This window comes from Seriola lalandi, unplaced genomic scaffold, assembly GCF_002814215.2.
Source record: "Seriola lalandi dorsalis isolate HSWRI2012SDOR001 ecotype SW California unplaced genomic scaffold, Sedor1 jcf7180002054309, whole genome shotgun sequence".
Classification (NCBI taxonomy): Eukaryota; Metazoa; Chordata; class Actinopteri; order Carangiformes; family Carangidae; genus Seriola; species Seriola lalandi.
This window is the reverse complement of record NW_019524862.1, coordinates 26,045-42,658: the sequence shown is the minus strand read 5'-3', so window position 1 is coordinate 42,658 and position 16,614 is coordinate 26,045. Positions and strand designations below refer to the sequence as shown.

Here is a 16,614-nt window from a genome sequence, read left to right as displayed (position 1 = left end):
ATGATCAGAGGTATGAACAGAACACAGTACCAGAGCTTTCTTATTTAATAATTAAGTGTGGCTAGTTTACAAGTTCACAGGGACTGTCAGAGTGTACAATTATTGTCAGAATGCACCATATAGAATATGCAGTAAAGCCTAATAGTTGACCAGTCCCTGCAAGTAAAAAATAAGAGGCCTTGTCATTTGGATATCCCACATATACTACCACTGAATTTATGACCTGCTTTGATCGCCTTTGGTTGTGTGTTTGCATTAGTATCAAACAGGTCTAAGTATAGAATTTGGTAAATCATCAGCTATTTTTTTCAAATACATAGTTTGATACTAAGTTAGGAACCCTAGATCTGAGCTGTTCTGTAATGTGATAGACAGTTAGCAGCAAGCCTTTTATTGTCATCACAGTTGTTTGATCACCTGCATTGGAAATAGACCGGATTAACATGTAAAATTTCATAATTTTTGCTTTCAGCACATTTGAAATAGTTGTAGATGATTTTGGTTTGCTCCACAGTGAAGAACAAATGATTTGGTTATAAATATTTGGACAAACTGAACATGCTGAATAACATCATGCCATTTATTTTTCTTAATTTTTTGTCTGTGTATGGTGGGGTGTGGAAACTTGCTGTTGATCCACTTGTTGTTGTTCATCGACACTGATCAAGATAGGCTGACTGGGCGTCCCCTAAAACCAACTGCATATCCACCAGGTGTATCTTGAAAAAGAAGATATGTTTATATTTTAATCCCCAATACTGCATTTGCTGTCCATGATTATTTTGTCATGTAAGTTTTGACAGAGCATAAGGAAAATATATTCAAAAATTAAATGCATGGCTCTAATAGTATCCACAGTCATAGTGGCGTACCTGTGGAATTGGATACTTCGTTGGGGTTGGTGCTTCATCCCTCCCAAAATCAGACAGGGTCCCACATTTTGCTACTCCTTTCACCCAAAAGCCTTCATAAAGCTGGCCTTTGTCAGAATAGTAGTACTTTCCATTACCGTTCTTCTTGCCATCTTGCCACGCACCTTCATACCAGTTTCCATTTGCTTGGACACAGGTTGGAAAGTAAAGTTTTCAAATTCACAAAATGTCCTTTTCCTTCTTATTTTTGATAAAAAATGTATGCAAAGCAAATTACTCTTACCAAATCGAATGATACCCTGTCCATGATTCTTATCCTTCATCCACTCTCCCTCGTAGATATCTCCATTCTCATAGTACATTCTTCCCCAGCCACTCCGTTGGTCCTCACTCCACTCCCCTTCATAAACTGCTGAGTTATTGTAGAAGTACGTCCCATACCCCTGAAAGGATAGAAAGTGATGCAAAACATCACAGAGTGTAATTACATTTATTTGTCATGTATGGCAGTATGTCAGATACATACATGCTTCTTTCCGTTCTTCCATCTTCCACAGTACTTCCTTTCATACTCCTTTGTTTCTGGGAGGAGTACACTGTAGGTACCATATCCATCACGTTTTCCAAACATCCACTCTCCATTATAAATGGCACCAGATGTCTTCCAAACCTGTGTTCCCTTTCCTTGAAAAGATTAAGAAGCATAAACAATTTAGCTATAGTGTAACCAAACTATATAATAATTCACAACCAGGTGTTCACAAATTTGTCAGTACTCAGTGGACACTAACACAACACAGCATCTAACCATGCTTCTTGTTGTCCTGCCATTCTCCAGTGTATGCATTTCCATTGACTGAGAAAACTGTGTGCCGCAGTCCGCATTTCTGTGACTTAAGATCCAACAGTGTTGAATTCTTTTTTTTTGTTTTAATATATGGCATGGCTGGAGGTAGCTTGATGAAAACCCTGATGAAAAACATAAAAATAAAACATGTTAGACCCATGAAGCTGTGCAGTTTTGCCAATTTTGCCCAAAATTGACAATACTCTAACAAAAGGAGAAAAACTCAATTGCCCCTCTTGGCCAGAAATGCAGAAAATCAAATTTATAAACATTGCCAGCTAACAGTTGCATATAATAAATGATAAGTTACAAAATATGAGCTAACTAATAAAACAATCAAACAAAAAAATCATCCCTTTCTTATGTGTTTACTATCATTGCAGCATGTCCTTTCATTGATTTTATAAAAAAAAATGCTAATGAAATGTCCTGCAAAAACAAGAAAACAGAGTGCAGACAAAGTTAGATTTGGCTAGATTAGCTTGTGTGCTAGAAGGTCCATCTAACGCCATCTAGTTACTCGTCTAGTTAGCATTACTAACTAGAAACATTGTAACTTAACATCGGGCAAATTATGATGTCAACCACTCATACGAATCAAAGTACTTATACCTTAGCGATGTCTTCAAGCGGATGACTTAATTAAACTCAATCCGCTTGTAAACTCGGGGCAAGTAGCTACTGAATAAATGAAGAGAACGTCCTGGCAGTGCGGAGTTTAGCTGGTGTCATGAGTGTATTATTCGTTGTATCCTAGCAACACAATCGCGTTGGTGCAGTGTAACTTAAATTAAAAGTTAATTTTAAATTAGTCAAATGCTTATGACAGCTACAGCTTATATACATTTTTTGTGAAATTTTTTTTTTTTATTTTATTTTATTTTAGATAAATTTGTAGTCACTTGTGTGTCCAGGTTACGCTCAGCTACAACAGTTGTCCTGGCAGTGGTTTATGATGTGCGCATGCTCCGTGAAACCCAACTAAAAGATCGGCTGAGTGGATGGTCAGTCTGAGTGAGGAGAGACTCAGGCTGCAGCCGTCCTCTTCGCTTCACCAGCTACTGCACCACAATGTCCAAACCGAAGTTCCAGACGGAGTGGGAGGAAATTGACGAGGAATATCAACAGTTACAGGTGACAGACAACACTACAAACGAGCACATCATCGTGTATGGTTGATTTGCTGCCTGTAGTGTTTCGTGGATGGTACTGACAGTAGATACTGTAGTGGCTACGTTAGTTTGGCTGGCTCTTTCCTATTCGCCATTCATTCTCAGATCAGCCTTAAACGCAGCATCGAGCCAAAAACGGCGGGATTGGTAGCAATATCTGTGGGATGGGTTATGTTTCACTGGGGATTTATTATCTTCGACTTTACTGTAACATCCCTATGTTTTAGCCGCTAACGTTAGCAGCAGGTTGCTTGTCTTGCTGCTAGTGTGTGATGCGGCTAATAAGCAGCTACAGTAACTTAGCTAACCACACAGTGCGACGGATTAATGTTTTAAACGATCGCAACAAAAGTTACTTACAGGTCGTAAACTACACGTGTTTGTTACTGTTGCTTTGCCAGAATAAATTATTTCATTGTCACCGAAAGCATCCCCATGCATCATTACCACGCTAGCTCACCTTAGCTAGCTGGCTAACTCGAAACAACAATATAAGTAGTAGGTGATAGGATAGGACTGACAAGATAATCATTTACTTTGAGGTACAACAGGCGTCATGTGGTCTGTGGTGCCACCCCTCTCCTCATGCTGGCATCACACAGCTGCGACGTGGATCTGTGATGCCATCAAAATTTATAATGTGGAGCTGGTCCACAGGGAAAGATGATGAAGGTGACTGTCAGCTGTCTAGGGATTTTCTTAAATGAAGCTCACATGTTTTGGTGAATAACTGATGTCAGATATTTAACCTGCATAGAAACAGTCTCCCATTCATAGTCAGCTGCATCCTTCTAGATTTGTTATCTTTACATTTGTGACTTTTCAGGTTAAAATCTTAACTCTAGTGTCAGTGTGTTTGAATAAACTCGACCATGTACACATTGTTGATGGACTTTTAGTAAACCCTTGGAAAGATACATCTCTTAAAATGGCTGTTTGCATGTTAACATTATTGATGAGAAAAAAACTGTGATGTGACATTCATACGTTCGTACAATTCTCAAAATTTACTAACCTTAAAACATGGATTGCACAAAAAAGTAGTAGCTCGTGTAGCGAGTCCATAACCTTCCCCAGTGTTTAATTTAGTGCATGAGCCAGTATATTTTGTTTTTACTTTTAGAAAATTCAAACCACATAAAATGTAGCTTATACTAAGATGGTGTACTTTTAAACCACTTTCCCCGAAACTAATTTTCAACCAGGTCTACAGTAGGCCTTACCTAGATGACAAGAAAGATACAGTAGCTGACAAAACACCTTTGTTCGGACCACTTTTTTCGATTGTTTTTTGGTCTTGGATTCTTGATTCTTGGTCTTGGATTCTTGACAGATTCTTGACATGATCCCATCCTGATCTTTCTAGAGTCTAGATATGAGAAAATATGTAGGACGTTGATAATGTCAAGGGCTCACGTGGCTGTGCAAATCATTTTTGGGGAGGGGGAATGGGCTCGAGTTCTTAACCTCACACCACAGGATTATGTCTGCTGATATGATGATGTACATCCTCTCCTCCACACACTCATTGCTGAAGGGGAAAAAATGGGGAAGCTTTGGTCTGGTCTACCAGCACAAATGCATGTAAACTGGGATGTATCCTGTATTTCCGACATAAGAGTATTTGGATGGAAGGGTGAAACAAGATTTCACAGCATGAAGCATTTCCATCTCCACTGATTAGAGACTCTGTTCACCAAAAGCTTTACAGTGTGGTCCAGTGAGAATGTTTAAATCTTGGGAAAGATTTTGGTGGGATCAGGATCCATTTTCACTGTTTAAAAGAAGTGTTACAGTAGTACAGTAGTACCTAATTTGCACAAATGTACATTTAAATGACCTATTTCCCATTTGTCAGAGCAAGCAGACTTACAAATGTTCTTTGTTCACTTTGTGCATTTGTTTGATCCTCAGGAAACTCACAAAATATACAGGCAAAAACTTGAGGAGCTCACCAATCTTCAGACAACATGCAGCAGCGCCATCAGTAAACAGAGAAAATGCCTAAAAGACCTGAGGCACTGCTTGAGCAAGTAAGTATATTCCAGTCCAGCTCATCAGCCAGTTCGAGTCACTGTTTAGAAATTGCATGTGAAGTGCTTTTGGTTAAAAAAAAAAACCAACAAAACCATAACCCTGTGGAGTGGGTGCAAGAAAGTTTTTTTTCTTTTTTTTTTGTCAGCACTCAAGGAAATGGTTTTGCAGCCAAGTCAGCAAGGAGGAGGAAACAGTTTATGATAACTCAAAATCACCCTCAGTGGAAAAGACAAGTAGTCGAGGCAGAGTTAATTGAATTGAACAGTGTATGTTTATGTTCCCTATGAAAATAAATGGTCTGCAGGTTTTTATTTCAGTGCTGCTGTTTGTGGGCATCATCTTCATCAAGTTACACACTTTGCAAAATGAAATATATAAAGATCTGTAGTCAATATCTGCAGTATTTGAATTATCATGTTACATTCTTACTTTGACACATATATCATAAATATTAATCTTATCACAAGGAGAGTTAAGGTGTTCTTCATCTTCTTGTTCACTTTTCCTCTCATCATCATTTTGTCTTTTCTTTACAGGTGTGCAAAAGCATGTGACGAGAAAGACCTGAAACTCATAACAGACATCAAAACGCAAATCAAAGATAAAGAAAATGTGTTCTTTGACATGGAAGCATATTTGCCAAAGAAGAACGGGTCAGTACTTTTTCATGTCGGCAATTCATCACAGACAGTGAATTTTATTTCTCATATACATTCATGTGTATATTTTTGCTTTGTTTCGTTTCCAGGCTGTACTTGAATTTGGTCCTGGGCAATGTGAACGTAACGCTTCTCAGCAACCAGGCAAAGTACGTGACGCACTCTGCCGTGAGGACGGCCTGAAAAGACACTTTACACTCTGGATTTTGTCCATGTTTATGGTCAGCCGCTCATTTTCTCTTCTCGTCTTCTGATTATTCACATAGATTTGCCTATAAAGATGAGTATGAGAAGTTCAAGCTATATATGACGATAATCCTGATGTTTGGAGCCATAACCTGCCTCTTTTTTCTCAACTGTCGGTGAGTTTATGTTTTCCCCTCAAGCATATTTGTTATTGTTGTTGATGTTGGCACTTATTAAAGTGTGGCTCACTATTTTGCTCTCTTTGTTTTGTTTAGTGTCACTGATGAAATCTTCAACTTTTTGCTAGTGTGGTACTACTGCACATTGACCATAAGGGAAAGCATCCTCATGAGCAATGGCTCCAGGTGTGTTGTGCTGTTAATTCAGATATGCTACAGTCAGCTGAAACTGTGAAGTAAAACCACTGGAGCGCTTCTTCTTGATTTTTTTTTTTTTTGTTTCTTTTTGTTTCTTTAATTGAAGATAAAATTTATGATTTCCCCTCAGTAATTTTTGTTAAGTGCTTGCTGAATTCCTGAAGTAACAGTTGTAACTTGTTTACCTGTCTTTCCTTCATCTCGTCACATACTCTCCTCATGCTTTCCAGGATCAAAGGTTGGTGGGTGTCTCATCATTATGTATCCACCTTTCTGTCAGGTGTGATGCTTACCTGGTGAGTTTTTGTCTTTGATTCCTTAGTGTCACATTGTTCCAGTGATCGAATTTGAACGTCTGTTCAGACATGTCCAAGTTAGCGACTGCTGAGGCAATAAGGCTACTGTGTGAGTGTAATTTTTGTGTAACTTTGTGTCTTTTCACAGGCCGGAAGGCCCCATGTATCAGATGTTCAGAAGCCAGTTTCTTGCTTTCTCCATCTATCAGAGTAAGAATTTTAAATCTTTTTACAAGACTTTGTGGGAGGTTACATTTGTGTGTACGTTTGTGGGCTCTCTGAGGTGTGGGTGGCAAAGGGTAATGTTAAAATTTGTTTACACTAGGGTTGAGGTTTGATGTCATGCCAGTGTTGAATCTGCACATCAAATCTGTTCAGGTAGTTTTATTGGTGGGAGACAGTTTTTTTTTTTTTTTCTGTTAAAATAATGTGTCACTTTTTAGCACTGTGCTGGGCCTACCTGAAGAAGAGCTGGTTGCACGGGCGACAGTAGGTTGTGCGTGCCATGTAACAAACATAGGATTTCACTGTTTTTTTGTCGTTGTTGTTGTTGTAACCACATTCTGACACATCTGAGGCGCTCTGCCAAGTTCACTCAAGTTCAGGCCGTGTACTAAATAAGCCAGTTCATTTCTTGATTAATTGATAAACTGTTTGTCTATAAAATGGCAGAAAATAATAACATGCCTAATATAATTTCCCACAGTCCAAGCTGATGTCTCCAGATGTCTTTGTCTGGCTAACAGTCCAAAAACCAAATTGATTCAGTCAACAAGAAAAATTGTACAAAAAAAAATTAATACTAAAATTGCCAAAGATGACACAACTCCGCAAAGCTGGAGAGCCTTTCAAAATGCAGTTATCCATCCTCTGTACTCATGATGAAGACTTTTCAACTGGTCCACAGATGTATACTGTTCATACTAGATTTCGAAACTCTCTTCCCATGTTGGATGCTGTCACTCTGTAGAACCAAGCTATGATAGTGCACCGAGGCCAGAGCAGGTCAAGGGCAGGATCACCTGCAACATACATTTGTCACGTAACAGTGAAATATCCTTGATATTGTCACATTTAAGCTGGTGAATGGAGATGTCATTAATTACATACACATACATTTTTAGCATGAATTATAATATGCTTCTGCGAACAAGCAAGGCCTTCTGTGAAAATGTCTTGTCACCAAAATAGAAAAGTGAAGTCGTGTCACATACTGGTGGTTACAGTCATTGTTCAGTATATCACATGCAGACTCATAATGTGACATATAGTGTGATGGGGCTCTCTGGTATGGGAAGTCAAATGTTTAAGTAGTACAGAAAAAGAAAGAAAAACCTCACCTGACAAATTCAGGTTAAACTGAGATCATCTTTGTTGTGTTTTTTTTTTTTTTAGGGCAGAATGACCTCATTTCAATGTGTAAAGCTTCACATTACAGGCTTCTGTTTACTTTGTTTTTTACCCACATTTTATGGGGAAGGTAACGGATGTTAATCTAGTGATTGAGGCATGAAGTAGGTCATCCGAACCTCATTGATCTGTTCACGTTAATTGTGCAGTAATCTGTAAATTGTGTGATCCATTGGTCCTGCAGGCTTTGTTCAGTTCCTTCAGTATTACTACCAGAGCGGCTGCTTATACCGGCTGCGAGCTTTGGGAGAGAGGAATCAGCTGGACCTCACAGTGGGTAAGTTGTAAGCTATTCTGGGTGGTAGTCATTTCATTCGTTTGAACTCTTGAGCCATCTGTAACGCCATGTCTGTAAAGAAAGAAAAAAAAAAATAGGGCAAAGGTGAGAGATGGAGACAGTTGTTAACATCACAGTGCTGCCATGTCGGAGTAACTCGAGTAAGGTCTCAGTGGATTTGCTGCTCAAACCATCTTTAATGTCAGAGAGGACTGACACCACAGCGATCGTTTGTGTAGTATTTTGTGTCATGTTGTCCCAAGGTCACTGTTACAGTTCCTCTGTGTCTCTGCAGAGGGATTTCAGTCCTGGATGTGGAGAGGCCTCACTTTTCTTTTGCCATTCCTCTTTTTTGGCCATGTAAGTCAAAACAAAAGTTTTTCTTCTATTTTGTTCAATATCGAACTAGAGCTTTATCACCTTACTCCAATATTTTTAAAATCATGAGCACATTGCACAAGATCATGTAAGCTCCTCGGTCAGTGCCACATTCTTTATTTGTTATTTGATCTGTATTAAGTGCACTTAAAATGTTTCTGTTTTAAGAGCATGTAGTTCAACAAATGTACTCTTTTTGATATCGACTGTATCGGCTGAGGAGAAAGGTGTGGACCAAACGGAAATTAGCTTCTGCAATGAGTGTGCAGCAACTTTATGAAAGATAATGCCTCCTGTTCGTTTTCAGTTTTGGCAGCTGTACAACTCAGTGACCCTGTTTCGCTTGGCAGGACATGAGGACTGTAAGGAGTGGCAGGTAAGGATTTCATTGACAGGTCTATCACTTAAATGTCAAAAGACATGTCGAGGCAGAGTTTTAAAAAAAGACTTATTTTGACAGGCTTTCTGTAAAGAATAATCCATGCATTTTGCCTGTCTGTATTAAAGCAGTGTCCACAAATGCACAGTTGGGGCCATAATGAGAGTTTGCACTATTAGTTGTTTAAAAGTTATATCTACTTTTTACCAGATGTGCAGCCTCATGGTGCACACTTGCTTGACTTGGTTTCTGGACACAAATAAACTTGAAGTGAAGTCAGGTGCAGTGTTTGGAAGACTTTTATCTCCACCTGCCTCAACGTGTCCCAACCTTACAACATTTCAAAATACAAATGAAGTTATAAAATTACATGTCACGACTTGTTTTGAAATCAAACACTGTTTCCCTGTTTCGTTTCAGGTATTTATGCTGGCACTGACATTTCTCGTCCTATTCCTGGGAAATTTTCTTACCACAGTAAAAGTTGTCCACCAAAAAATTCAGAAAAACCAGGAAAAGGTGCAAAAAAATGACTGAGACTCATCGAGACACCACAGATTCCTCAAACGGCCAGTAATTCTGAAGCAACATGCACAATCGCTTGTTAGACTGACCACAGTACGGTCAGGCCGGGAGACGACCAAGCTGAAACCACTGTTTCTCTCAGGCTTTGAGTACAACAGCGGCGTCCAGCCAGAGTTATCTGGCGAACAGGCTTTTGCTTTCTAATGACTCGTCGTTGTTGTTGATGTTGCTGCTCAGTCGGTCCCAACACGCAAAGTGTTGTTCACCTCATAGATGAACAGTTTGTCGCTTTATCCTGTACATAAAAAGTGAGTGGAAAGGATGCGTTTTATTTGGGTGTTTGTGTCAGTGCATGAATCTGTCTGAGAGCCTTTGTTCAAATCATATGCAACTAAAAGAGGGCAGGTAGCATCAATGAACAGAGCAGAATATAGTTTGCCTTTGAAGACCTAACGTCTGTCATGTACATACTTCATACTTCTGTGAAGTAGTAACAGTCAAACTGTCTCTGGCTCGAACTAACTTGGACACGTTCAATTCGGCACTGCGGCGTGGTCGTCACCTCCTCGTTGTGCTATTTCACTGCTAACAAGTCGTTTTTTTACTAGACTTTTATTCTCAGAAATTACAAATGTAGGTCTTTCCAATTTAAAACAAAAAAAAAAAAAAAAAACACCAACCTGATACTTGACTGCCCAGAGTTACCTTCAGTTTCATGGGGGGAAAAAAAGTCTCCATGTGGTATATTTTTTCCAGTCTGGAGTCAGCGCCTGCTCTGTTTTTGTTTTCTTTCTTCCTAGAAAGACACAGGACGACAAGGGAATGCAACACTGTTGTTCCCTTCAGGCAGTGGTTACAAAAGACATAAATGTTTATGTATGATCCAATGCCTAAACGTGGTTATCTGGCTAAGTCACATGAACAAAAACTCTCTTAAAAAAAAAACTGTTCCCATTGAGGATTGAAGGAGGTTTTCATGTGAGCTCCTTCCTAGCAATTTCAACTTTTATCTTCTCATTAACATAATGCTAACGAACTGTAGTATATGCCTAGGTTTATCATGTTTCACTAATGGTCTAAATTTTTACTGGTATAAGAAGAGCTTCAAGCTTATTAAACATTTTATCACAAAGGTTTAAATTCAGTTTAACACTTGAAGTCCATGCACAGTGGATTTGTCATCACTGTGCTGCCAGGTCCCACTTTGTTCTGTAATGTTGCATAAATGTATTATGATCAAAACGCTGCTATTGGCACTGGTACTGTAAGACTATGATACACAATGATGATTAATAATGTGCTGGATTATAGTTTTTCTTATTCCAATCAACACACTGAATTTAATATGTCTACAAATTAATTTATGGCCAATTCTGGGGCTTTTGCTCTAGTTCACTGTAGTTTTGTCTGGTTCACATTTCATGCTTGTTTGAAAGTATTACACAAGAGTCTTTTTGTTTTTTCAGCGGCGGGTCAGGTGGGTTCAAACAGACAGCTGTAGTGGTGTCAGGTCTCTGTTGCCTTATTCTCCCTCTGGTCTGTCACAGCAAAAAAAAAAAAAAACCCTGCTCCTTTTTATTTAGAAAATCCAAAGACTTTGGCGTTACATTTCTCTACCTTTTTTTTTTTCCCACTCATGCAGTCATGGTCCTGAAGAGAATCACAGTATTTATGTGTCACTTTTATTGAGGGAAAATTGAAGCATGTTGAGTTACAGACCAAAATGTTACATTTGATGCGAGAGCTGCCAGAATGCACAAAACAACTTCCTCGTTTTTATGACGTATCTGATGTTAAACAATGTTTTCATCGTTCATTTCAAGACTGTAACTGGTCCCTGAAAAAGATCAGTAACAAGAGACAGTTGACAATTTCTCTATCTGTGTACATTGTTGTAAAAAAAATATTAATAAACACCTAATAAAAAAAAAAAAAAGAAATTTAGCTTTTCCTGTTTCTTGTGCAGACACAAACTGGGACACATTCAACACTAGTGGGCGCTGTTGGTAAAGGTAAGAGCCCTGTTTGAGTTGATGCAGTTTCAAAACAAATTCCAGACCAGTTTTTTTGTTTTACTGGAAATGAACTAACCCTGTTGGGTGTTTATCAAGTTTTTTCTTGTTCTTCTCAATACTTTTAAAGCTACAGTGCCATTATAAGTAGAATTTCATCAACTATTTTATCAGGGCATATTGTTACCAGCAGATTTTGAATCAGATCTTGAACTGACACTATAAAAACTTAGAAGTTGCAAAAAAATCCAAGTTGACATTACTTTGACAGTTGACAGAATCTTTTGTTCAAATTCCTCCAATAAATATACTTTCCAGTGAAACACATTAGTTTGCAAACGGTGCAAAGTTTTGTAATAGAAAAAATATATAGAAAACAACATTCTTATAAAATAGTGAAAAATACATTTACTAAAAGCATTTCAAGTCGTATACCACGTTAGAAAATCTCCACACTGCAGCTTCTTGCAAAATTGTCTTTCCTGTTGCGTCATTTTTGTTTGACGGTAAAGGGAGACGCGCTCATGATTCACTGGGGCCCACACCTCCAGTGCACCAAACTGTTTCCACATCTGTCTTAATTGGTTACTGAATCTCCAACCACTCTGAAAACGTGAGGCCATCACCCGTGGCGCTCGCCTGTAGGAGAGCGGGGTCCTCAAGCCTCTGCTCTTTTGACTTCATAAAACCACACATTTCCTCCTCCTTTTACAGTTCTTTAGTTTTCGATTGAAGGCCAAAGCTTTTTTGGTGGCCTCTCGGAAAATGTCTTCCACGTTCTCCTGATACTTTGCTGAGCACTCGAGGTAGAGCTCTGCATTCATCTGCTGCCGGGTCTCCTCACCCTACACCCAAACCCAACCCAACATCAATACCAAGAATTAGACTGTGTGACTGTGATATAAAGGTGATAAAGACAGAAAAATGTTCATTTGCAATAAGTCTATTATGCATTGGAACCGCAGCAGGGTTAAATGTGGTCGTAGGTTCTGGTTAGGCTGCGCTTGCACATTGCAGTTTACATCCTGTAACCTCAAGCAGCGGTTTTCATAGACGAGTAAATGTCTGCACGCTTTGTCTTACCTGTGTGTAAGAGATGGGAGCCAGATTCATGGCCTTCAGTTTCCTTGAACACTCTTTGTCTTTCCTGAGGTCAGTCTTGCAGCCAATCAGGATGACCGGGATCTCCCGACAGAAGTGCTTCACCTCTGGGAACCACTGCGTTAAAAAAAAAAAAAAAAAAAAATTAAATGTCTCACACACTGGTTTGAGATACGATATATCTTTTTAACATTAGGTTAACATTTTTCTCTTGGCAACATTCCTCAGACTGTAAGCACTGAGGAGAGAAAGTGCCTGCACAGTGTTGAGTCCTACCTGCATGCACGAGGTCAATGTCCGTGATTGCATGAGTTAATCGTAGCTAAAGGAATGCAGCCAACACAAACACACCAGGCTCCTAACAATCATTTACAATCATTCAAACAGTAAACTTGAAACTCCAGTTGAACAGTCACAATCTCGTTTCTGTTCACCTGCATGTGAATCGTGGCATGTTGTTAATGTCCTGTAGAGGGATTACCTTTATCAGGACATTCTCAAAGCTGACGGGGTTGGTCACATCAAAGCAGACCAGAATCAAATTGGCCTCTTGGTATGAAAGCGGCCGTAGTCTGTCATAGTCATCCTGTCCTAAAAATGAAATAAAACAAAAGTGTGAAATATGTGTTAGGTGATAAATGCAGAAGTGTGCAAACACCCATAAATTACTTCTTATGTGTGTAAATGCTGGGCAGGATTTCAAAAAAAAAAAAAAAATGGTCTAAACATCAAGATGCAACATATGTTTCAAAGTTGGTGTAGATGTAGAAAACCACATCCTGGCTTCAGCTTCCTTTACCACTGATGTAAGGCAGCCTGCTGCAGTTATACAGAAGATAAGTTGCCACTCTGTCATGGGTTTTCCTGAAAACTGTCCAGTTAACATAGGAACTTTATGTTTTATCTCCCACAGAAATACCACAGGTTGTGAGATACACGTCAGCTTTGAGGTGAACTCAGTGTTGTTTAGGTACTACTAATACAAGACGGTGCCATTTTTGAAAACCCTTCTGTGCCAGACATTTGGTGTTTAATTTTGTTAAATCCTAAATAAATAATACCAAAATAAATGAGAGCAATATTAGATCAGAGACCTTAATGACTGACAATCTGACTGGTGTTACCCTGACACTTTTTTCAATCAATACTTCAGAATTAACGTTCTAACTTAGAAGTGATCTATTGTACTTTAATAAAATATAACACTCAAATATCAGGCTGGCTCTAATATTAGTCAATGGCTAAAATAAAAATACAATCCCAGCTGTTTGAAGTCACAGTGAAGTGTAAAGAAAAGTTGTCTCCATAGCAGCTTGTTAATAGTTACTAATATGCAAACAATTAGTTCCTGAAAGATGCTTTTGATGTTGCTCTGACGTTAACATCGACCTTTACCACTTCCTCTGTGTCTCTCAGTGTCAGGACAAACAAGATAAAGACAGAATGCACTACAGTGTTAGGATGCCTGAATTTTATTTTCTTAAAAGATAAAAGCACTATGAAATAATGACCCCTACGGCAGAAACATCAACACTGACGTCTGAGTCAGTATGTGTGCTCTTTATCTGCACAATGTTTCTATTATATTCCATCCAGTGGACACAGTGTGTGGTCACTGCTCATCATGCTCAAAACCCTGTTGTCTTCTTTTCCCTTGATGTAAAAGTACTGCACTGAGACTGATAACTGATTCATGGAGGTGATTTTTGATATGGAGACTTACCAGCTGTGTCATACAGGTTGAGCTGTATCTCTTTTCCTCCCAGAGAGATAGTGGTGACATATTTTTCGAACACTGATGGCGCATATTTCTGTTTTTGACACACAAGAGAAAGACGTAGATTTTATGGTACAACTATGTTTGACATGTGTTGTCATTTCTGCACAATTTAAGCTACATTATTAAATTAGTTAACCCTTTAATATATGGATTCAGCTCACATTAATACACGTACTAAATTAGGTTTGAAAAACGGGAGATCAGATGTTCAAATGTTAACATTATTTCAGTCTTTCGCTGGATAGAAAAATTATATGTGTACTAAAAAATTAATATACAATATTAAGAGATGTGCTACAATACATGACATTGAAGCACCTCTTACCTCTGGAAAATCACCCTTAGCATAAACCATCAGAAGAGATGTTTTCCCGCAGCCTCCATCTCCAACAATCACAATTTTAAGTTCTTCTCCCTTTTTTGCGTTACCATTACGAGTCCCAGCACCGTTTTGTGTCATTTCGCCTCCAAACAGGTCAAACAAGTGCCAGGCAGGACAGGGCTGAAGATACTCCCTCTGGATTTAAGTCAAATACATGGCAAAGCCAGATGAATCTATATTTGGAAAGGCTGAGATGATTTGCAGGCAGTGTCGGGAGAGAGGAACAGACAAGCCTCATGTTTTACCAGGTAACTGTTCACCACTTCCTGTTCCTGTCTCACTGAAACTGTTTCCAATAGACCACCCTACAGCTCTCTACCGTCCTATTGCCGGTCTTCTCACTGAAGCAGCATCTCTGTGTACAAATAGCGCAGCAGCTGAGTTGCACATGTGGAGGTTCTGAGTCCGCCTGTTCCAACTTCCTCTATTGCTTGTGCTTGCCTTTTTCATTCTATGGGTGGGTACTCAATCTGAAGTACTGCCTCTATCCACAGAAGTGTGCGTGTGAGATAAGGCTGCAAATGTTCAGTCCTAATGCTGAGGATAAGTCAACAAGTTTTGTTGAGACAGGCAGTAATCACTACACTGGATTCTTATCCGTGAAGTCATGTGTTACCTGGAGACGGTCTGATGACAGTGAATGGGCTGAATTAGTGACTTGTACCTCCATTAGAGCTTCTTATGTTTGTGAATTTGTTTTCTCAGAAACAAACACAGGTAAAAGCACTGCAGCCCCCTCTTCCTTCTGAATGATGAAGCACAAATGATAACATGGCCTGTGATAAACCAGATCCTTCAATACAATACAATACCTATATGCATTTTGTTTTGGGTTGCCGACCCTTTTCATTGTGAGGTGTGAAAGTTTGAATCTTTATGGAATACTCCTTTAAAGGTAAAGGTAAATATCAGTATCTCATAATATAGAATATAAGTATAAAATTGTAATTTATTTAATTTAATAATATGAATTTAATAGATTTAAATAATGTTTTATACCACTCAAAAAGTATTTGACTGTGTTATTGTTAAAACATGATGCTATGTTACTATGAAGGAAAGTGTTTTCCATTCTCGTGATAATTTTGAATCCACGGGGGTAGTTACAAGGAAGATGTCAGTCACACTCCTCTGTTCAGTCTGTATGGCTGAACACGGCAGTGACATCACAGGTTGGGCGTCAGGAATGACTTTTCTCTCTCGGTCCAGGGTGTAATTTACCGGCATCATCCAGCAGCAAACTCATGAAATTAGCAAAATAAAGGGACTGAGTTGAAGATAACATTGGGGGAGAATGTGTGTCACTTAGCACTACATCACTACACTACTAGAAGATGTTTTTTAAATGGGAAGCTAAAGCAGAGAAGCTGCTTTAGGGTGTGACAAATAATTTATAAGCAATGACACTAAATGAGATTTCCCTTCAACAACATCTCTAATCAGGAATGAAAGATACAAATTAAGCCAAATGGACATGCAGTGTATTCTCTGTAATTACCTATAGACATTACATTACATGCAATAACATACAATTTTTGATATTAAGTTTAGGAATATGCTCCAACCATGCTAATAGTTAGTAGGTAGTAGGTAGGTTATAGTGGGTGTCAGGAGAGAGCAGGTCAAACAGACTGAGCATGCATAATCAGAATACATAAAAATGATTATTTCAAGGTTATTCTTGACTCAGTGTCTATAACATTTTTTCTGTCATTAAGGCAGACAAAGTCAAACCAGCGTAGGCTACAAGGTCAAATTTGAGGTTTAAATTTCAGTCACTGGTGAGAAAGGATGCAGTTAGTTGGTGCAGAAAATTTGAGCAAGCTGTCCCTTTAAGAGGATAAGCTGACACTGCCCTTCACTGTGTCTATTTTAAGAAACATGTAATCTTTCAAGTATTTTGCCTGAAAACATATGCACACAT

General features: G+C 38.8%; 3 protein-coding genes across 5 annotated transcripts; 1 reads left to right on the top strand and 2 right to left on the bottom strand.

The window, feature by feature from the left end:
- Positions 1 to 97: 97 nt before the first annotated feature.
- Positions 98 to 3,423, bottom strand: morn3 (MORN repeat containing 3). 3 transcript variants are annotated; one of them, XM_087174062.1, is made up of 6 exons: positions 3,252 to 3,423; positions 1,681 to 1,841; positions 1,399 to 1,556; positions 1,156 to 1,315; positions 873 to 1,057; positions 98 to 719 (listed from the first exon to the last, which is right to left on the bottom strand). In XM_087174062.1, the coding sequence occupies exons 2-6, from the start codon at positions 1,814 to 1,816 to the stop codon at positions 651 to 653; spliced, it is 708 nt and encodes a 235-aa protein (XP_087030188.1). In that variant the 5' UTR covers positions 1,817 to 1,841; positions 3,252 to 3,423; the 3' UTR covers positions 98 to 650. The 3 variants fall into 3 exon arrangements, with proteins under 3 accessions (XP_087030188.1, XP_023262233.1, XP_023262234.2); XM_023406465.2 differs by lacking the exon at positions 3,252 to 3,423 and adding an exon at positions 2,332 to 2,418; XM_023406466.2 differs by lacking the exon at positions 3,252 to 3,423 and having other exon boundaries at positions 1,681 to 1,855.
- tmem120b (transmembrane protein 120B) lies at positions 2,703 to 11,351 on the top strand. The gene is made up of 12 exons (XM_023406464.2): positions 2,703 to 2,853; positions 4,806 to 4,924; positions 5,465 to 5,581; positions 5,677 to 5,736; positions 5,854 to 5,949; positions 6,049 to 6,138; positions 6,381 to 6,446; positions 6,595 to 6,656; positions 8,041 to 8,133; positions 8,429 to 8,493; positions 8,819 to 8,887; positions 9,311 to 11,351. Exons 1-12 carry the CDS (start codon positions 2,791 to 2,793, stop codon positions 9,425 to 9,427), a joined length of 1,017 nt encoding a protein of 338 aa, XP_023262232.1. The 5' UTR covers positions 2,703 to 2,790; the 3' UTR covers positions 9,428 to 11,351.
- rhof (ras homolog family member F) lies at positions 11,084 to 15,615 on the bottom strand. The gene is made up of 5 exons (XM_023406467.2): positions 14,634 to 15,615; positions 14,252 to 14,339; positions 13,010 to 13,119; positions 12,511 to 12,645; positions 11,084 to 12,272 (listed from the first exon to the last, which is right to left on the bottom strand). Exons 1-5 carry the CDS (start codon positions 14,766 to 14,768, stop codon positions 12,108 to 12,110), a joined length of 633 nt encoding a protein of 210 aa, XP_023262235.1. The 5' UTR covers positions 14,769 to 15,615; the 3' UTR covers positions 11,084 to 12,107.
- Between the last annotated feature and the right edge of the window lie 999 nt (positions 15,616 to 16,614).

Excerpts from the sequence above, each read along its gene's own strand:
- tmem120b (XM_023406464.2), top strand. The coding sequence starts at position 2,791 with ATGTCCAAACCGAAGTTCCAGACGGAGTGGGAGGAAATTGACGAGGAA. Across the intron at positions 2,854-4,805 it reads AGGAATATCAACAGTTACAG|GAAACTCACAAAATATACAG; the intron begins GTGACAGACAAC and ends TTTGATCCTCAG. Across the intron at positions 5,582-5,676 it reads TATTTGCCAAAGAAGAACGG|GCTGTACTTGAATTTGGTCC; the intron begins GTCAGTACTTTT and ends TTTCGTTTCCAG.
- rhof (XM_023406467.2), bottom strand. The coding sequence starts at position 14,768 with ATGACACAAAACGGTGCTGGGACTCGTAATGGTAACGCAAAAAAGGGA. Across the intron at positions 13,120-14,251 it reads CAACCTGTATGACACAGCTG|GACAGGATGACTATGACAGA; the intron begins GTAAGTCTCCAT and ends TTTCATTTTTAG. Across the intron at positions 12,646-13,009 it reads TTGAGAATGTCCTGATAAAG|TGGTTCCCAGAGGTGAAGCA; the intron begins GTAATCCCTCTA and ends TTTTTAACGCAG.
- morn3 (XM_023406466.2), bottom strand. The coding sequence starts at position 1,855 with ATGTTTTTCATCAGGGTTTTCATCAAGCTACCTCCAGCCATGCCATAT. Across the intron at positions 1,557-1,680 it reads GCAGGACAACAAGAAGCATG|GAAAGGGAACACAGGTTTGG; the intron begins GTTAGATGCTGT and ends AATCTTTTCAAG. Across the intron at positions 1,316-1,398 it reads GGAAGAACGGAAAGAAGCAT|GGGTATGGGACGTACTTCTA; the intron begins GTATGTATCTGA and ends CTATCCTTTCAG.